The sequence below is a fragment of the Xiphias gladius genome, chromosome 23 (assembly GCF_016859285.1).
Source record: "Xiphias gladius isolate SHS-SW01 ecotype Sanya breed wild chromosome 23, ASM1685928v1, whole genome shotgun sequence".
Lineage (NCBI taxonomy): Eukaryota > Metazoa > Chordata > Actinopteri > Istiophoriformes > Xiphiidae > Xiphias > Xiphias gladius.
Window position 1 is genome coordinate 16,544,204 of NC_053422.1, and position 12,087 is coordinate 16,556,290.

The following is a 12,087-nucleotide window of genomic DNA, read 5'->3' on the forward strand; positions in this document are numbered from 1 at the left end:
AAAACAGACATGGAAAGAAGATGAAATGACTTGGAGGGGGAAAATAAGTTAGAAACTTTTTCAAGTTTAGCTCTGTCTTATTGGACTATGAATTAAGTGCCAGAATTGTGCTCCAGCTAAATTTGCATTTCATCTGCTCTGTTTTTACATGCAGAGCATGTAGTCTGCCTTGAATACGGAGAATAATCAGATATGTGAACAGAGAGCAAGAAAGGCTGGGAGAGAAAAGAGAAGGGTGGAGTTTATTCAGCTTGTCAACACATGTTCCACACATTTTCCTAAATGACCTGATTCTCAACAACTGTGCCATCATAAATTCAAAAATAGTTCAACATAAATGTGCTACAATCTGCATGTTCACTACAACTCTGCAACTGTGCACTTTTTGCTCAGCCTGCCCTTTAAACAAGGGGGTGGTGAGGACATAATGAACAACGGAGGGATCAGTAAAACCGCAGGGAGGCAAAGCTGGTCAGCCCTGAACCCCGACCAAATCACAAGACTTACGTCTCCCCTCAGCTTTGTTTGTTTTTGTCAATCAGTACACTGGCTCTGAACTTGTAGAAACTCTAATAATAAGGGGTGCTCTATTATACATGTTCACGTTTCTTTTGTGTTAGATGTAAAAGCAACAAAGATATTAAAGGGCAGGGGTGTGCTGCAGAATCAGATTTCAATGTTTTTGATTATTTGAAGAAGCTGAATCATTTGTTTGCTATATTAGGGTATATCGAGTTCTCTTTGTGTTTTTGTTTTAGCAGATACTATTTTGCTGTTGTCTTTTGATACACCTCATCTGCTGTTGCTACACGTCTGTGCTGGACTGTTTGACCCCATGAGGGAGGAAAAAATTTGGCAGGAATGGAAAGAATAACGACCCAGACCTGATCGATATAGCTAATGATGATGAATGTGTTCCTGAAACCTAATGATCCATAACTTGGCCGCGGCAGCCGGCATGCTGAGAGCGTAGTTTGATCAGCTCTCTGAAATATGGAGGAAACTTCTGCAAGCCAAGACTTTTCTCAAGATCTCAAATGAAGCACGACAGTTTTCTGGCCATCTGCCACAATTGTCTGGGACATTTTGAAACATCCCTTTGTCCAATAAAAGAGGAGGTGAAGTCATTACAGCGCAATTACTTTACTGTACTTTAAGTTCTGGGTTATGTGGAAACAATACACACTGCTTTGCAATCAATAGATGTTAAAGCAGTGAGTTAAGTCGTATTCATGAGGTAGAAAAAGTTAATTTGTTTTTTTTTTTTGTAAAGAAACAATCAGCAGCTAAAACAGCAGGATTTCAGCTCATCTCATTTGAAATGACCACTGATTGTAGGCCAGTGAAGGCTAGTCCCGGTCAGTAGTAGTAAAGCGTACAGTGTAGGTCTGTCATTTAAGAGGATTACAGGCCCTCGTTCTGCATGGCCCCACATTGGTCAGGGTGTCACTTTAGCACCTCCTGCTGATCCGCTTGAGGCAGATTGACGTGGATGAGGAGGGATGAGTGAGGCTAGGTATCCGATGGCAGCACACGAGGAACTGAGTGAGAATATTGCCACACATGCCCCGAGAAACAGAAACTGACACGTCAGTCAGCTTCATAGGGATCAAGATCATGTTTGGACTGCTAATAGAGACTTCCTTAGTTTGTGTTCCATTTGCTTGACATTGTGTTGTTTTTCTTACGTTCAGTGAACATATGCTTGCAGGCTTGTGGATGTGCATATGTGTGTCTGTTGTATGTGCTCTAGTGCTGCAATCAGTGCAGAGTCAGGTGACGTTTGCTGTCGTTCTCCCTCTTTCTCTTTTCTCTGTTATTTTTTCTCCTCTCTCTCTCTCTCTCTCACCCTCTCTGTCCTTGCCGAGTCAGGGAGTCGTCTCCGATGACAGTCTCTCTGGGCAGCAGCAGCCAGCCATTTTTTATATACATGCACATCCTAAACACTTGATCCAGGGGTTTACTATCCTCACTTTTTACAGCAAGAGTCCAACTTTATAAACTTACTAAAGCAGATAGTTAAGCAGGTGAAAGGGCCAACATGTTGAGTGTGTATTAGCATAGATGGTTCAACCTGTGAAATTCTTCAATTTTTTAACAATACCTGTATATAAGCTATTACATGTTAATTACATGTGGCAAACTTCTGGAAACAGCAGGAAAACATTTGACATGTACTCAAACGAACACTTTCAGTGGCTCAGATCTTGCCCTCATATTTAAAGACAGCAGCACAAAGCCCCACATTTTGACTTAAGACTGTGAAAGCATGACTCACCGTGATGTGGCTTGTCTCTTCAGGACTCCAGAACACAAATACCCTCTCGCCCTTTGAGACATCAGCTCTGCAGCCCCTCCAGGATTGGTTGAAAAAAGGTGGAGGGGGGTCTTTGTGATCATCAGGGCCAATCCCAATCTGGTGCAGCCACCTGTGCAGAGGAGACCAACGCTATCAAGGAGACCTGTCAAATCCCATAAACAAGATGCATGTCCACACATCGAGTTTATAAGTAGAACGAAGCGTAAAACGACCAGTTATCAAGTCTGATTAAGCTGTGTCTGCCTTGGATTTTTAACTGATTTATAAGTAACAGAACCATATTCCAGTTGTTGTTAGTTTCAGAGTGAACACGCAAGCATGTCAAGCAAAGCAGATGTGAGTCCAAACCAGCTATGTGGTTGTGGTTTTCCAAGAGGCCCCTCCTCTGGTCCCCAAGGCTCTCTCTCTTTCTCTCTCTCTCTCTCTCTCTCTCGCCCTCCCACTCTCTCTACTCCTCCGCAGCCTCAAAAGCACATGGCAATGTGGAGACGAGGCACTCCATCTCTGTCTGGTTGTCTAAATTAAAATTTCATACCACCCAGTTCAGTTAACAGTTCTTACTGGGCGCGCTCTAAAAGCATAGAGGACAGCCTGTGAATCCCGATGTAGGGGAGAGAGAGAAACGCTGCCAGGCAGACAGAGATCTGGGCCAATAATAAAAGAGGACAAGTCTTTCATATGAACATCAGGGCAGATATGGCTGAAACCTTAGCCAGCCTTTGGTTTTGGGCAGAAAAACAAACTGGGGGAACGCTTTGTTGTGAAAAGCCTGGCTGTTGAATTAGGAGATAGGCAGAATAAACATTCTTGATCTTGTCTAAGGAAACCACCTAATTTTGCACTTGAATGTTGATCTGTGAAGTAAACTCTCACTCCCCGAGGCTTTTATCTAGAAGAGGGAGCAGAAATTACTGAACTGATAGTCCCATTTGTGCAGCTCTTCCATCAGGCCCTGCGTCCCACACATAGAGCTCTTTCACAAGGCCTATGTGTCCCAGCGAAAAGCCAGCAGAAGACCTAGACCCACACAGACTGCGGGGCACATGAATTATGCATGGGGCTAATGCAGCTAGCTCAGCCTCCAACCGCCTCCTTCTGCCACTTTGCCAACACAGGCAACAAGAAGAGTGGAGCACAGAAGAAGAGAGAGACACAGGAAAAATGTATGGGGGTTGCAGAGGTGAGGAGGGGGGAGAGAGAAGGGGGCTCAGAGGGGCTGAGAAAAGGGGAAGGGATACAGAAAAGAGAATTGGTCAAGGCAAAGAAAAGAGAGAAAGGACAGGATATTGGAGGGGGGGTTTAAGCAGGGTGAAGAGGGCAGCGGCGAAGAGGGAGTAGAGCTGCGGGAGAAGAAAAGGAAGGACAAAAGTATCTACAGTGCGATGTAAAGGAGTCGTTTCACTAGAAGGAGTGAAAAAAAAGCTGATCAGTGCAGCTTTTTCCTCCAGCCAAGAGCAAACAAAGCCAGGCAGCAGACATTGATGCATAGTCAGTCATTAAATAAATAAATAAATAAATAAGCAAACCTGTAGCATGGCTACCATTTGCCCTCCTCTTTGCTCGCTGTAAATGAAGAGATTGCTCCCTCTTTCTAATGATGTGACAGCATTCTCCATTTGATCCCAGTTTCAAATCCAAGACAGTAAAGCCTGTGTGTCTGCGAGCTGGTGATGAGTCTGCTCCTAATCTGGTTCTGAATCAATAGTAATCGCGAATCCCGTTCTACATTGTCGTGTCCTTAAGTCCCCAAGCTGCCAGCACACACAGCTCATCAGCGAGTCTTGTAGTCTGTCTGGCCTTTCACTCATTCTCCCTGCTTTACTCCCTTTACCTTCTCACCCCTCCTCCAATCTTCACTATACAAGGAGAATATTTATGTGAAGTGCTGAAAGGTAATGATGGCTGTCTCAATCCTTCTGTTTCAGCGTCTATGGGACAACCCCCCCTCATTTTCCCACACAATGTCTCTCTGTCCCGGACAAAACGGTCAGTTATTCAATCCTTTCGTCTGGTATGAGCACACATGCAGTTCATAGAAATGCTCCACTCTCCTCAGGGGTTGAGAGGTGGTCCTGAACTGGCAGCCAGCTGGATAGAAAACAGCCCAATTAGCGCTGATTGGCCAGACCCGGCTACTGGAGGTCAGACCAAGCTGGACAGGGCCTGGAGAAGCTGTATTAGGACATGAAGTGGGAAAGACACGTCCAGATACAGCTGCTATCCTGCTATATAACATAATCCAAGTTTATGGATATGACAACCTGACTGCCAGGAGGAATTTATCTGTAATAAACATAAAGTCTTGGCACTTAGCTGTGTACACTGCTAAATGAAGACTGGACTAAGCACTTGGACACTCACACACCATGCATGCATGCACATACACACATATGATTATGATTTGCAAGTGGAGCATTATGTAATTGTTAACCAGACTCCAACAGAAGCCTTACTGACTGACAGCTTATATTTAGAAAGGACCAGTTGGCAACTATTGACATCTTGCATCTTGTTCCCAAGCACAAAGACACACAGACACACTGGATACAGATGCATCACATGAGGTAGCCGGGGCAGGGGTTGGTTCAGCAACTCAACAATTCCTTTTGGCTCCCAGTCACTGGACACAGGCCTCCGTGAACACTCAGTCCAACACCAGCATACTCATCTGGATTGCTTAAGATTTCATAAATGCAAAGTTGCAAATGTGAGGAACATCAAGTAGAGCAGACCATAAATACCCCAAAGATTAATTTTTCTCTGCAAAAGGCTGCAGACAAATGAAATACAGATGATAGGTCATGCTTTGGATTCAGGGGCTGAGCCTATTCATAAGTTAAATTTACACGAAAGGTTGATAGAATATGTATTGAAAAGGTTTCAGAAGAAAAATATCTATACTATGATTCTCATCTAAAATGTGAGAAACATAAAAACGGCAAGGAAGATGGCAAATGCCAACTTAAATACCTTCACACTGTTCTATGTTGCAAATGTTTTAATGCATTTCATGATCATATTACATTGAAGTTATCAAGCAGCTTCTATAAAAATCAATCATTTAGAGATTTGGAAGCCGATTAGATCTCACCACTGCCACGTTCTTAAGACATTAAATATGTTAGATGTCTCAGACAAGATGGAACGACTTTGGTCATCCCCTAACATTTCATATAACGTCATCATCAGATCAGAACTTCAGTTTGTCCACTACTTTGATTTATGGCTAAATAAATGGAGAAGTAATAATATTCCCATCACCAGTAGCTGTACTTTTCATGTACTGCTAATTAACAAATATTAGCATGGTAACACGCTAAACTAAGATGATAAACACGGTAAACATTATACCTGCTAAAACTTAGCATGTTAGCATGCTGATGTTCATTTAGCTCCAAGCCCTGCTGTGACTAAATACTTCACAGAGCTGCTAGCATGGTTGTATACACTCTTAAATCTTGTTATCATAAAATTGTCTGTGTTGTGTTGTCCTGCCTTCTTGTTGTGTTGTTTTTATTTGTATAAGGGGACAAAAGGACAGGTTTTGTAAGAAAAAAAAGCTTTGGCTTTATGAATTATGCTTGGTATTAGGGCTGAAAATAATGATTCTTTTCAATCAATCTGTTGATTATTTTATCAACTAATCAATTAATCGTTTGGTCAATGAAATGTCAGAAAATAGCCGGTCGTTCTGTCCGACCAGTAGTCCAAAACCCAAAGACTTTTAGTTTACTGTCATGAAGAACTCAGGAATCCAGAAAATATTCATATCTGAGAAGCTGGAAGCTGGCATTTTTCTTTAAAAATGGCTCAAAACGATTAATCAATTATCACAATAGATGCTGATTGAATTTCTCTCGGTTGACTAATCGATTAAACAACAAATCATTGCAGCTCTTTTTTATATACTGTGGTACGTCACATTGCTATGCTATGGACTTGTCCTTGTAACAGTTAAACGTACAAATAAATGAATCTTTCACTCCCTATTATAGTCAAACAGTAGCTTGGTGGCCTGTTTGTCTGATTGTCACTGTTGCTTATTAAGTATTGCTGGTTATTTCACTGTTACCTGTCTTCCAGACACAGACACATCTCCTGCTCTTCATTCAGCCTGTCAGCTCATTCCATTAGCATAAGGAAGACAGGACTCACTGTGCACAGCTCATTTCATTTCCCTTTTCATCAGCGACCTGGCAAGGCTTGAGTTCCCTAGTGAACCATTAAATAATGGGTCTTTTGAAGATTAATAGTGCACTGCATTGTGTTACAGATCTCTATCACTGTTTCTGCTGGTTCTGGAGAGAGACAGACAGAAAGACCGGGAGAGGGAGGAATATCTTGATGTCTGAGGAAGGCCTTTGGATGTTAGCGGATGATAGGTGTTGCAAGTCTGGAAAACTGTCTGCCTCGTTTCTTCTGTTGCTGTCTGAGCCAATTTCATTCAACTCAGTGATCCTTCAAAAACTACACAACAGAGGTCTTATCTTTAAGTAAAAGTAATACGAGTGCAGCCAGCAAGCCAGCAGCTACAGTAGACATCTGGGCTCTGGAGTAATACTTACATATAGCTATGGCAAGAGTTTGATATTTAATATTACAGTAAAGAATAGAAGAGTTTGATTTGTTTTTAGACTAATACTTTTCATTCTCTCTATGTTTTACTACATGTTCATAAATAGAGTCGGCCTAAATTATGGCTCCACTGCCAGTCAATTGTGCCATTACCATGGAGCTGTCACCCCAATGAGGTCATGTCTCCTTCCTCCTCTGCTGGAGTAACACTGGTACAGTTTGAGGGAAAAATACAAGTGCACGGTATATCCTAACTCTGTTCCAATGTCCATCAATGCATCCATTGATAAATCCATCCATCAGTATATCCAGAAACCAATCCATCCATTCAACCATTCACTACCGTTATCACACACTGACGCAACCCCTGAATTTGTTGAATTACTTTAGTGAGAAAGAGCAATATTGATCAAACAGCAGCTTCGAGTAGCCGGCAGCTACAACAATAAGAATCAAATTCTTGAACAGGTTCATCTATGGACTGGAGCAGCTACAACACAACCAACCCAGCAACACAGTCTGCCCACGAGGACACGAGACACGAAGCTAAGACCAAAGAGGAAGAGAGCGGGAGAGGATGTCTGGCTGGCTGCATTAAGTGGGATAGTGGAGCAGTCAGCAGGCCTGATCGAGGCTAATGCAGCCGGGCATCAAGTCTTTCCTGATGTGCAAGTTCTGCCCGTCGCGTTTCTGCTCTGGCAGAGTGACCTCGGAGCAGCAACTGCCATCACATGTTGTAGCATACATCCCTGAGTCATAGCACAGCGCCTGCGGGCGGTGGCACGGCGCAGGCAGGGCGCGCACACTAACTCTCGGGAGTGCAAAACAAAACACTGGGCATCCACAGCTAGTTCCCCATCGGCTGGACTTCACGGGACCGGAGTGGCATTCATTGATTCATTAGGTGTGTGCGCCTGTGTGCGAACCATAAGCAGCAGCATATCGTGCTGTTCAAAAAAAAAAAACCCCAAAAAACAAACAACTCTGTGATTAAGTGATGTCTCTATGCACAGCCGAGGCTGCGGTAGCACACGTGTCTAAATGGAACCGCAAACAGCGGTCATATTAAATCACGTCACGCATTAGATGAAGGCCCCAAAACAGCAAAACGCATTGTTCCGGTCTAGTTGTGTTGCGCTTGTCATGCCTGGCACGGCACGGAAGAGCTCAGGGAAGAGGCTGCTGCTGGCCAAAGGATACGAGCAAAGGGGGGGGAAGAAAGAAAAAAAGAGGAGAGACGACTGTCCCAGGGTGGCTTCACATCGCCCACGCCCATTCATAATGTGCGTGTTTTACTACCCACACTCCAGGCATCCCCCCTGATCCGTCGCGGTTTATCTCGTCCGTGTCCAATCTGTAGCCAGTGACGGTGATTTCACTGCACAGACGGCGGCGTGGACGTCCACGCTCACCGCATAAGACATGTGTTTGTGAATATGTGGAATTAATATGGTACAAAAATAACCAGTGCCCGGTTGAGTTTTGCCTGTAATCCTGTGTCGTACCTATTTATATTACCTAAAAACCTGAATCCAGGTTGTGAGAAATAACCAACCACGTATCGACCGCGTCTGTCGTTCATTAATGCTTTATAAATGCCATTAAAACAATCGTTATTCCCATTACACTGATCTATCACCAACTTTGATCGGTGGCCGCAGCCATGCCAGTCAAACCAGGGGGCTAAACAAAGAAAAGAAAAAAAAAAGGTCAGTCTTTTGTTGCTTCCTATTATAATCTTAATCGGATTTAAATCTCTCCATCGCCTCCCTAAATCGGGGACACGGGTGCATTCTGCAGGCGTTTCGAAAACGACCATCAGTTAAATCATTCAATTCGAGCTGATAAATATCAGTCCAAATGACACGAATGGATGCAAGGTGCGGGCGCCTCCGCGTACAGCCGGGCGCTCCTTCATCAGACAATAACACCGGGAAATACCGAGAAAACTCACCTCGTGGGCTGAGCAGGAGACAGGCGGACCGGGAGTCTGAGAGGGCTGTCCCCCAAAAAGATCCGTGATGCGGAGGATTTTGACGATATTTGTTTCTCATAAATATCCGCGGCGTCCTCCCGGGCCGGATGGTGGTGGTGATGTGGTGTGTGTGTGTGTGTGGGTGTGTGTCTGTGTGTGTGTTTGTGTGTGTGGACGGGGGGGGGGGGGTGGCTATATGCTGGATGCTGTCATCGTACTGGGACTGCTCTCTGCCTAATCCTCGGCCCTGAGCTCGGAAACAACCCACCCCCTCCCTGTGCTCGTCTCTCCGCCTCCGCTGTCTGCCCGTAGGGTCCCCACCCCTCCTCTGCAAGGTCACTTAGTTACATCGAACAATAATAATAATAATAATAATAATAATAATAATAATAATAATAACTATACATATTTTCTGATTAAGTTTTCGTTTAAAAACCTTCATTGTTTGCTTTTATGATCCAGTTTCCCAGTTTTTGATAGCTTACTAATTTGTAATATTTTATAAATCATATACACAATGTCTGTATCCATCTTGATAAAGGTTGCAGTACAATAAATCTAAATAAATCTACCTATGTTTACTTTTATTCATAAGGACTTTATCCTTTTTATTCTGAAGTCTGACGTGCTGTGTTTTATGAATATATTACAATTTGTATATATTAATAAATCAAACTATTACTTACTAGAATTCTTCTTATTCTACTACTACCAATACTAATGATGATGTTATGAAATAGCCTTGATTAGCGCAGGGGGCCCAAGGCCCCCTTATTCATTGTGTGCCTAGTTTGTCAAATTTAATTAACTGGGAATCTGTTTGGCAATCTCAAATGATAAGGGCCTCAGAGTGGGCCCTGCATTGCTGCCTTTCTCGTGGAGTGGCCCTATATCAAAATATATATAGTGCATATTCCTAAATCAATTTGTTTTTAACCACATTACCAGAAACAGATGGTCAATAGAGGCTCGGTGATAATTTTTGTCCCACTTTGCCCTATTGTGGGTTGTTTTGGCCATACCCAAAAGCCAAAATTCATTTTATTTTTCCCAGAAATCAAGTATTTATTGTTTCCTTCCTCAGCGAAAAAATATTTTAGCCTTCGGACATTTACTTATTATAGACATCTTAAAATGTGTTATAATAACAATTAAATTGTATATTAAAGTGGAAAGGTCTATTTTAATAAACTACATTTACAGTTTTTCCTCTCTTTATTAACAGATCAGTATATACATAGGCTACAAAATAAAGAAAACTGATCATACAAGTGATACAACCTGGGGATATTTAAATATTTTTTTAAAATAAGAACATAAACTGTTGAAAGGAAATTATTATTGCATAAACAATATATTTTTCACAAACATATGTAACCCTGCTGCTATTTCCCGAAAGTTATTGACTGCTAGATTTATGAGCCATATTTAATTTTTGCCTTCTGATGTCTTCGTGCGGTGTGTCCCTCGGCGCGCGCTGTCGTTAACGTCACTTCCGTTTTTGCCTACTTCCGGTTTGGATTAAGTCATCCATGCTCCCGAAACGGTGAAATTTTCAAACACTGAAAGCTTATTGAAGAAAAAAAACACGGTAAAGCCACAGCGACAATGTTCAAACTGGAAGGACTCGGACCTAAGATGGACCCAGAGGAGATGAAGAAGAAAATGCGACAAGACGTGATCTCATCTTTGAGAAACTTTCTAATTTACGTCGCCCTACTCAGAGCCAGTGAGTACAGACAGGTGACATTGACATTTTGCCAAATACTAGGTCTTCGGCTGTTTTCTGGTATACGTTATCTCTAAGAGTATGATACAAACGTCGCAGCAATACTAACCTTGTTCTGAGCCTATAGTGGGTTAAAAATGTCAGACATGTCACTACTATATTGCACACACACTAAGGCACAGCGGCAAGACTGTTCTGCTAAATCTCTCCTCATGGCCTTAGGAGAGTCTAATAATGTGTTCATTTACAGCTCCATATGTGTTGAAGAAGCTGGACAGCATATGAGTGAAGCAGCTGGTCTCTTCTCTTCTCCATCCACTGAGGGTTTACGGCATCAGAGACAGTATGGACCATCATCATTGGCAGACAGCTGGGGACATGACAACAGATCCTGCGGGAGGCGAGGCCAGTGTCTGTCCATCACTGCACCGTAGAGAACAAACATGTTCTCGTTTCCTTCTTTTTTTTCTTTTTTCTTTTTTTGTCAAATATATTGTGATCATTGTTGCTAATGTGCATGCCAGCACCGTCATGCAATAAAAAGAAACCATGTTGAATCTGCTGTTCTAAGAATGTTTATCTGTTAGAGAGAGAAGTGTTCAGTCACAAAAATACGGAAACTATCAGAGAACGTTGGGAAACCAAAAAATGTACATTGCCAGGCATTATTTATCATTTTTTAATTAAATCTTAATGTAATTGTTGTATGTATGCATGTATATGTATATGTGTATGTGTGCATATGTGTATATACATATGTGTATATGTGTGTATATATATATATATGTATATATATATATATGTATATATATATATGTGTGTGTATATGTATATGTGTGTGTATATGTATATGTGTGTGTATATATATGTATATGTGTGTGTATATATATGTGTGTGTATATGTATATATGTGTGTGTGTGTGTGTGTGTGTGTATATATCTATATATATGTATATATGTGTGTGTGTGTGTGTGTGTGTGTATATATCTATATATATATACATGTGTGTGTGTATATGTGTATATATCTATATATATATACGTGTGTGTGTACATAATACATCTTAAACACTCTCAATAACTGATTTCCCTGAAGTAGAACACTTGCTGTATTTGTCTAACAGTTGATGCTATCAATGTCTGTATCATAAGCTTACAGTAGGTCTGCAAGAGCCAATTTAATTTTAGAGATCTTAGTTACATTAATTTAATTTCTCAGAGGAAAATTGAAATAGTTTGGCTTTTTCCTGCAATGGGGGCCCATTAAGTACATAAATCGAGATAAAAAAGATTTAGGACCTTTATTTCGCAAGTTGTCAGATCTGAATGGGACTCTTAATTTTTATCATTAATATGTGAAGGACATTAAAATTAAGCATTCCTTTTTTTTTTTAAACACATAAAATGGTAAACCTGGCATGACCTTTACGTAAGATTCTAGGGTGATGAGCGTCAAGGCATTTTCCAAAGAATAAAATCTCAAAAACA

The 12,087-nt window shown here is 41.7% G+C and overlaps 1 protein-coding gene across 1 annotated transcript; it reads left to right on the plus strand.

Annotated features, from left to right (window-relative positions):
- Window positions 1-10,336: 10,336 nt before the first annotated feature.
- Window positions 10,337-11,156, plus strand: tomm5 (translocase of outer mitochondrial membrane 5 homolog (yeast)). The gene is made up of 2 exons (XM_040120224.1): window positions 10,337-10,599; window positions 10,850-11,156. Exons 1-2 carry the CDS (start codon window positions 10,479-10,481, stop codon window positions 10,882-10,884), a joined length of 156 nt encoding a protein of 51 aa, XP_039976158.1. The 5' UTR covers window positions 10,337-10,478; the 3' UTR covers window positions 10,885-11,156.
- Window positions 11,157-12,087: the final 931 nt, after the last annotated feature.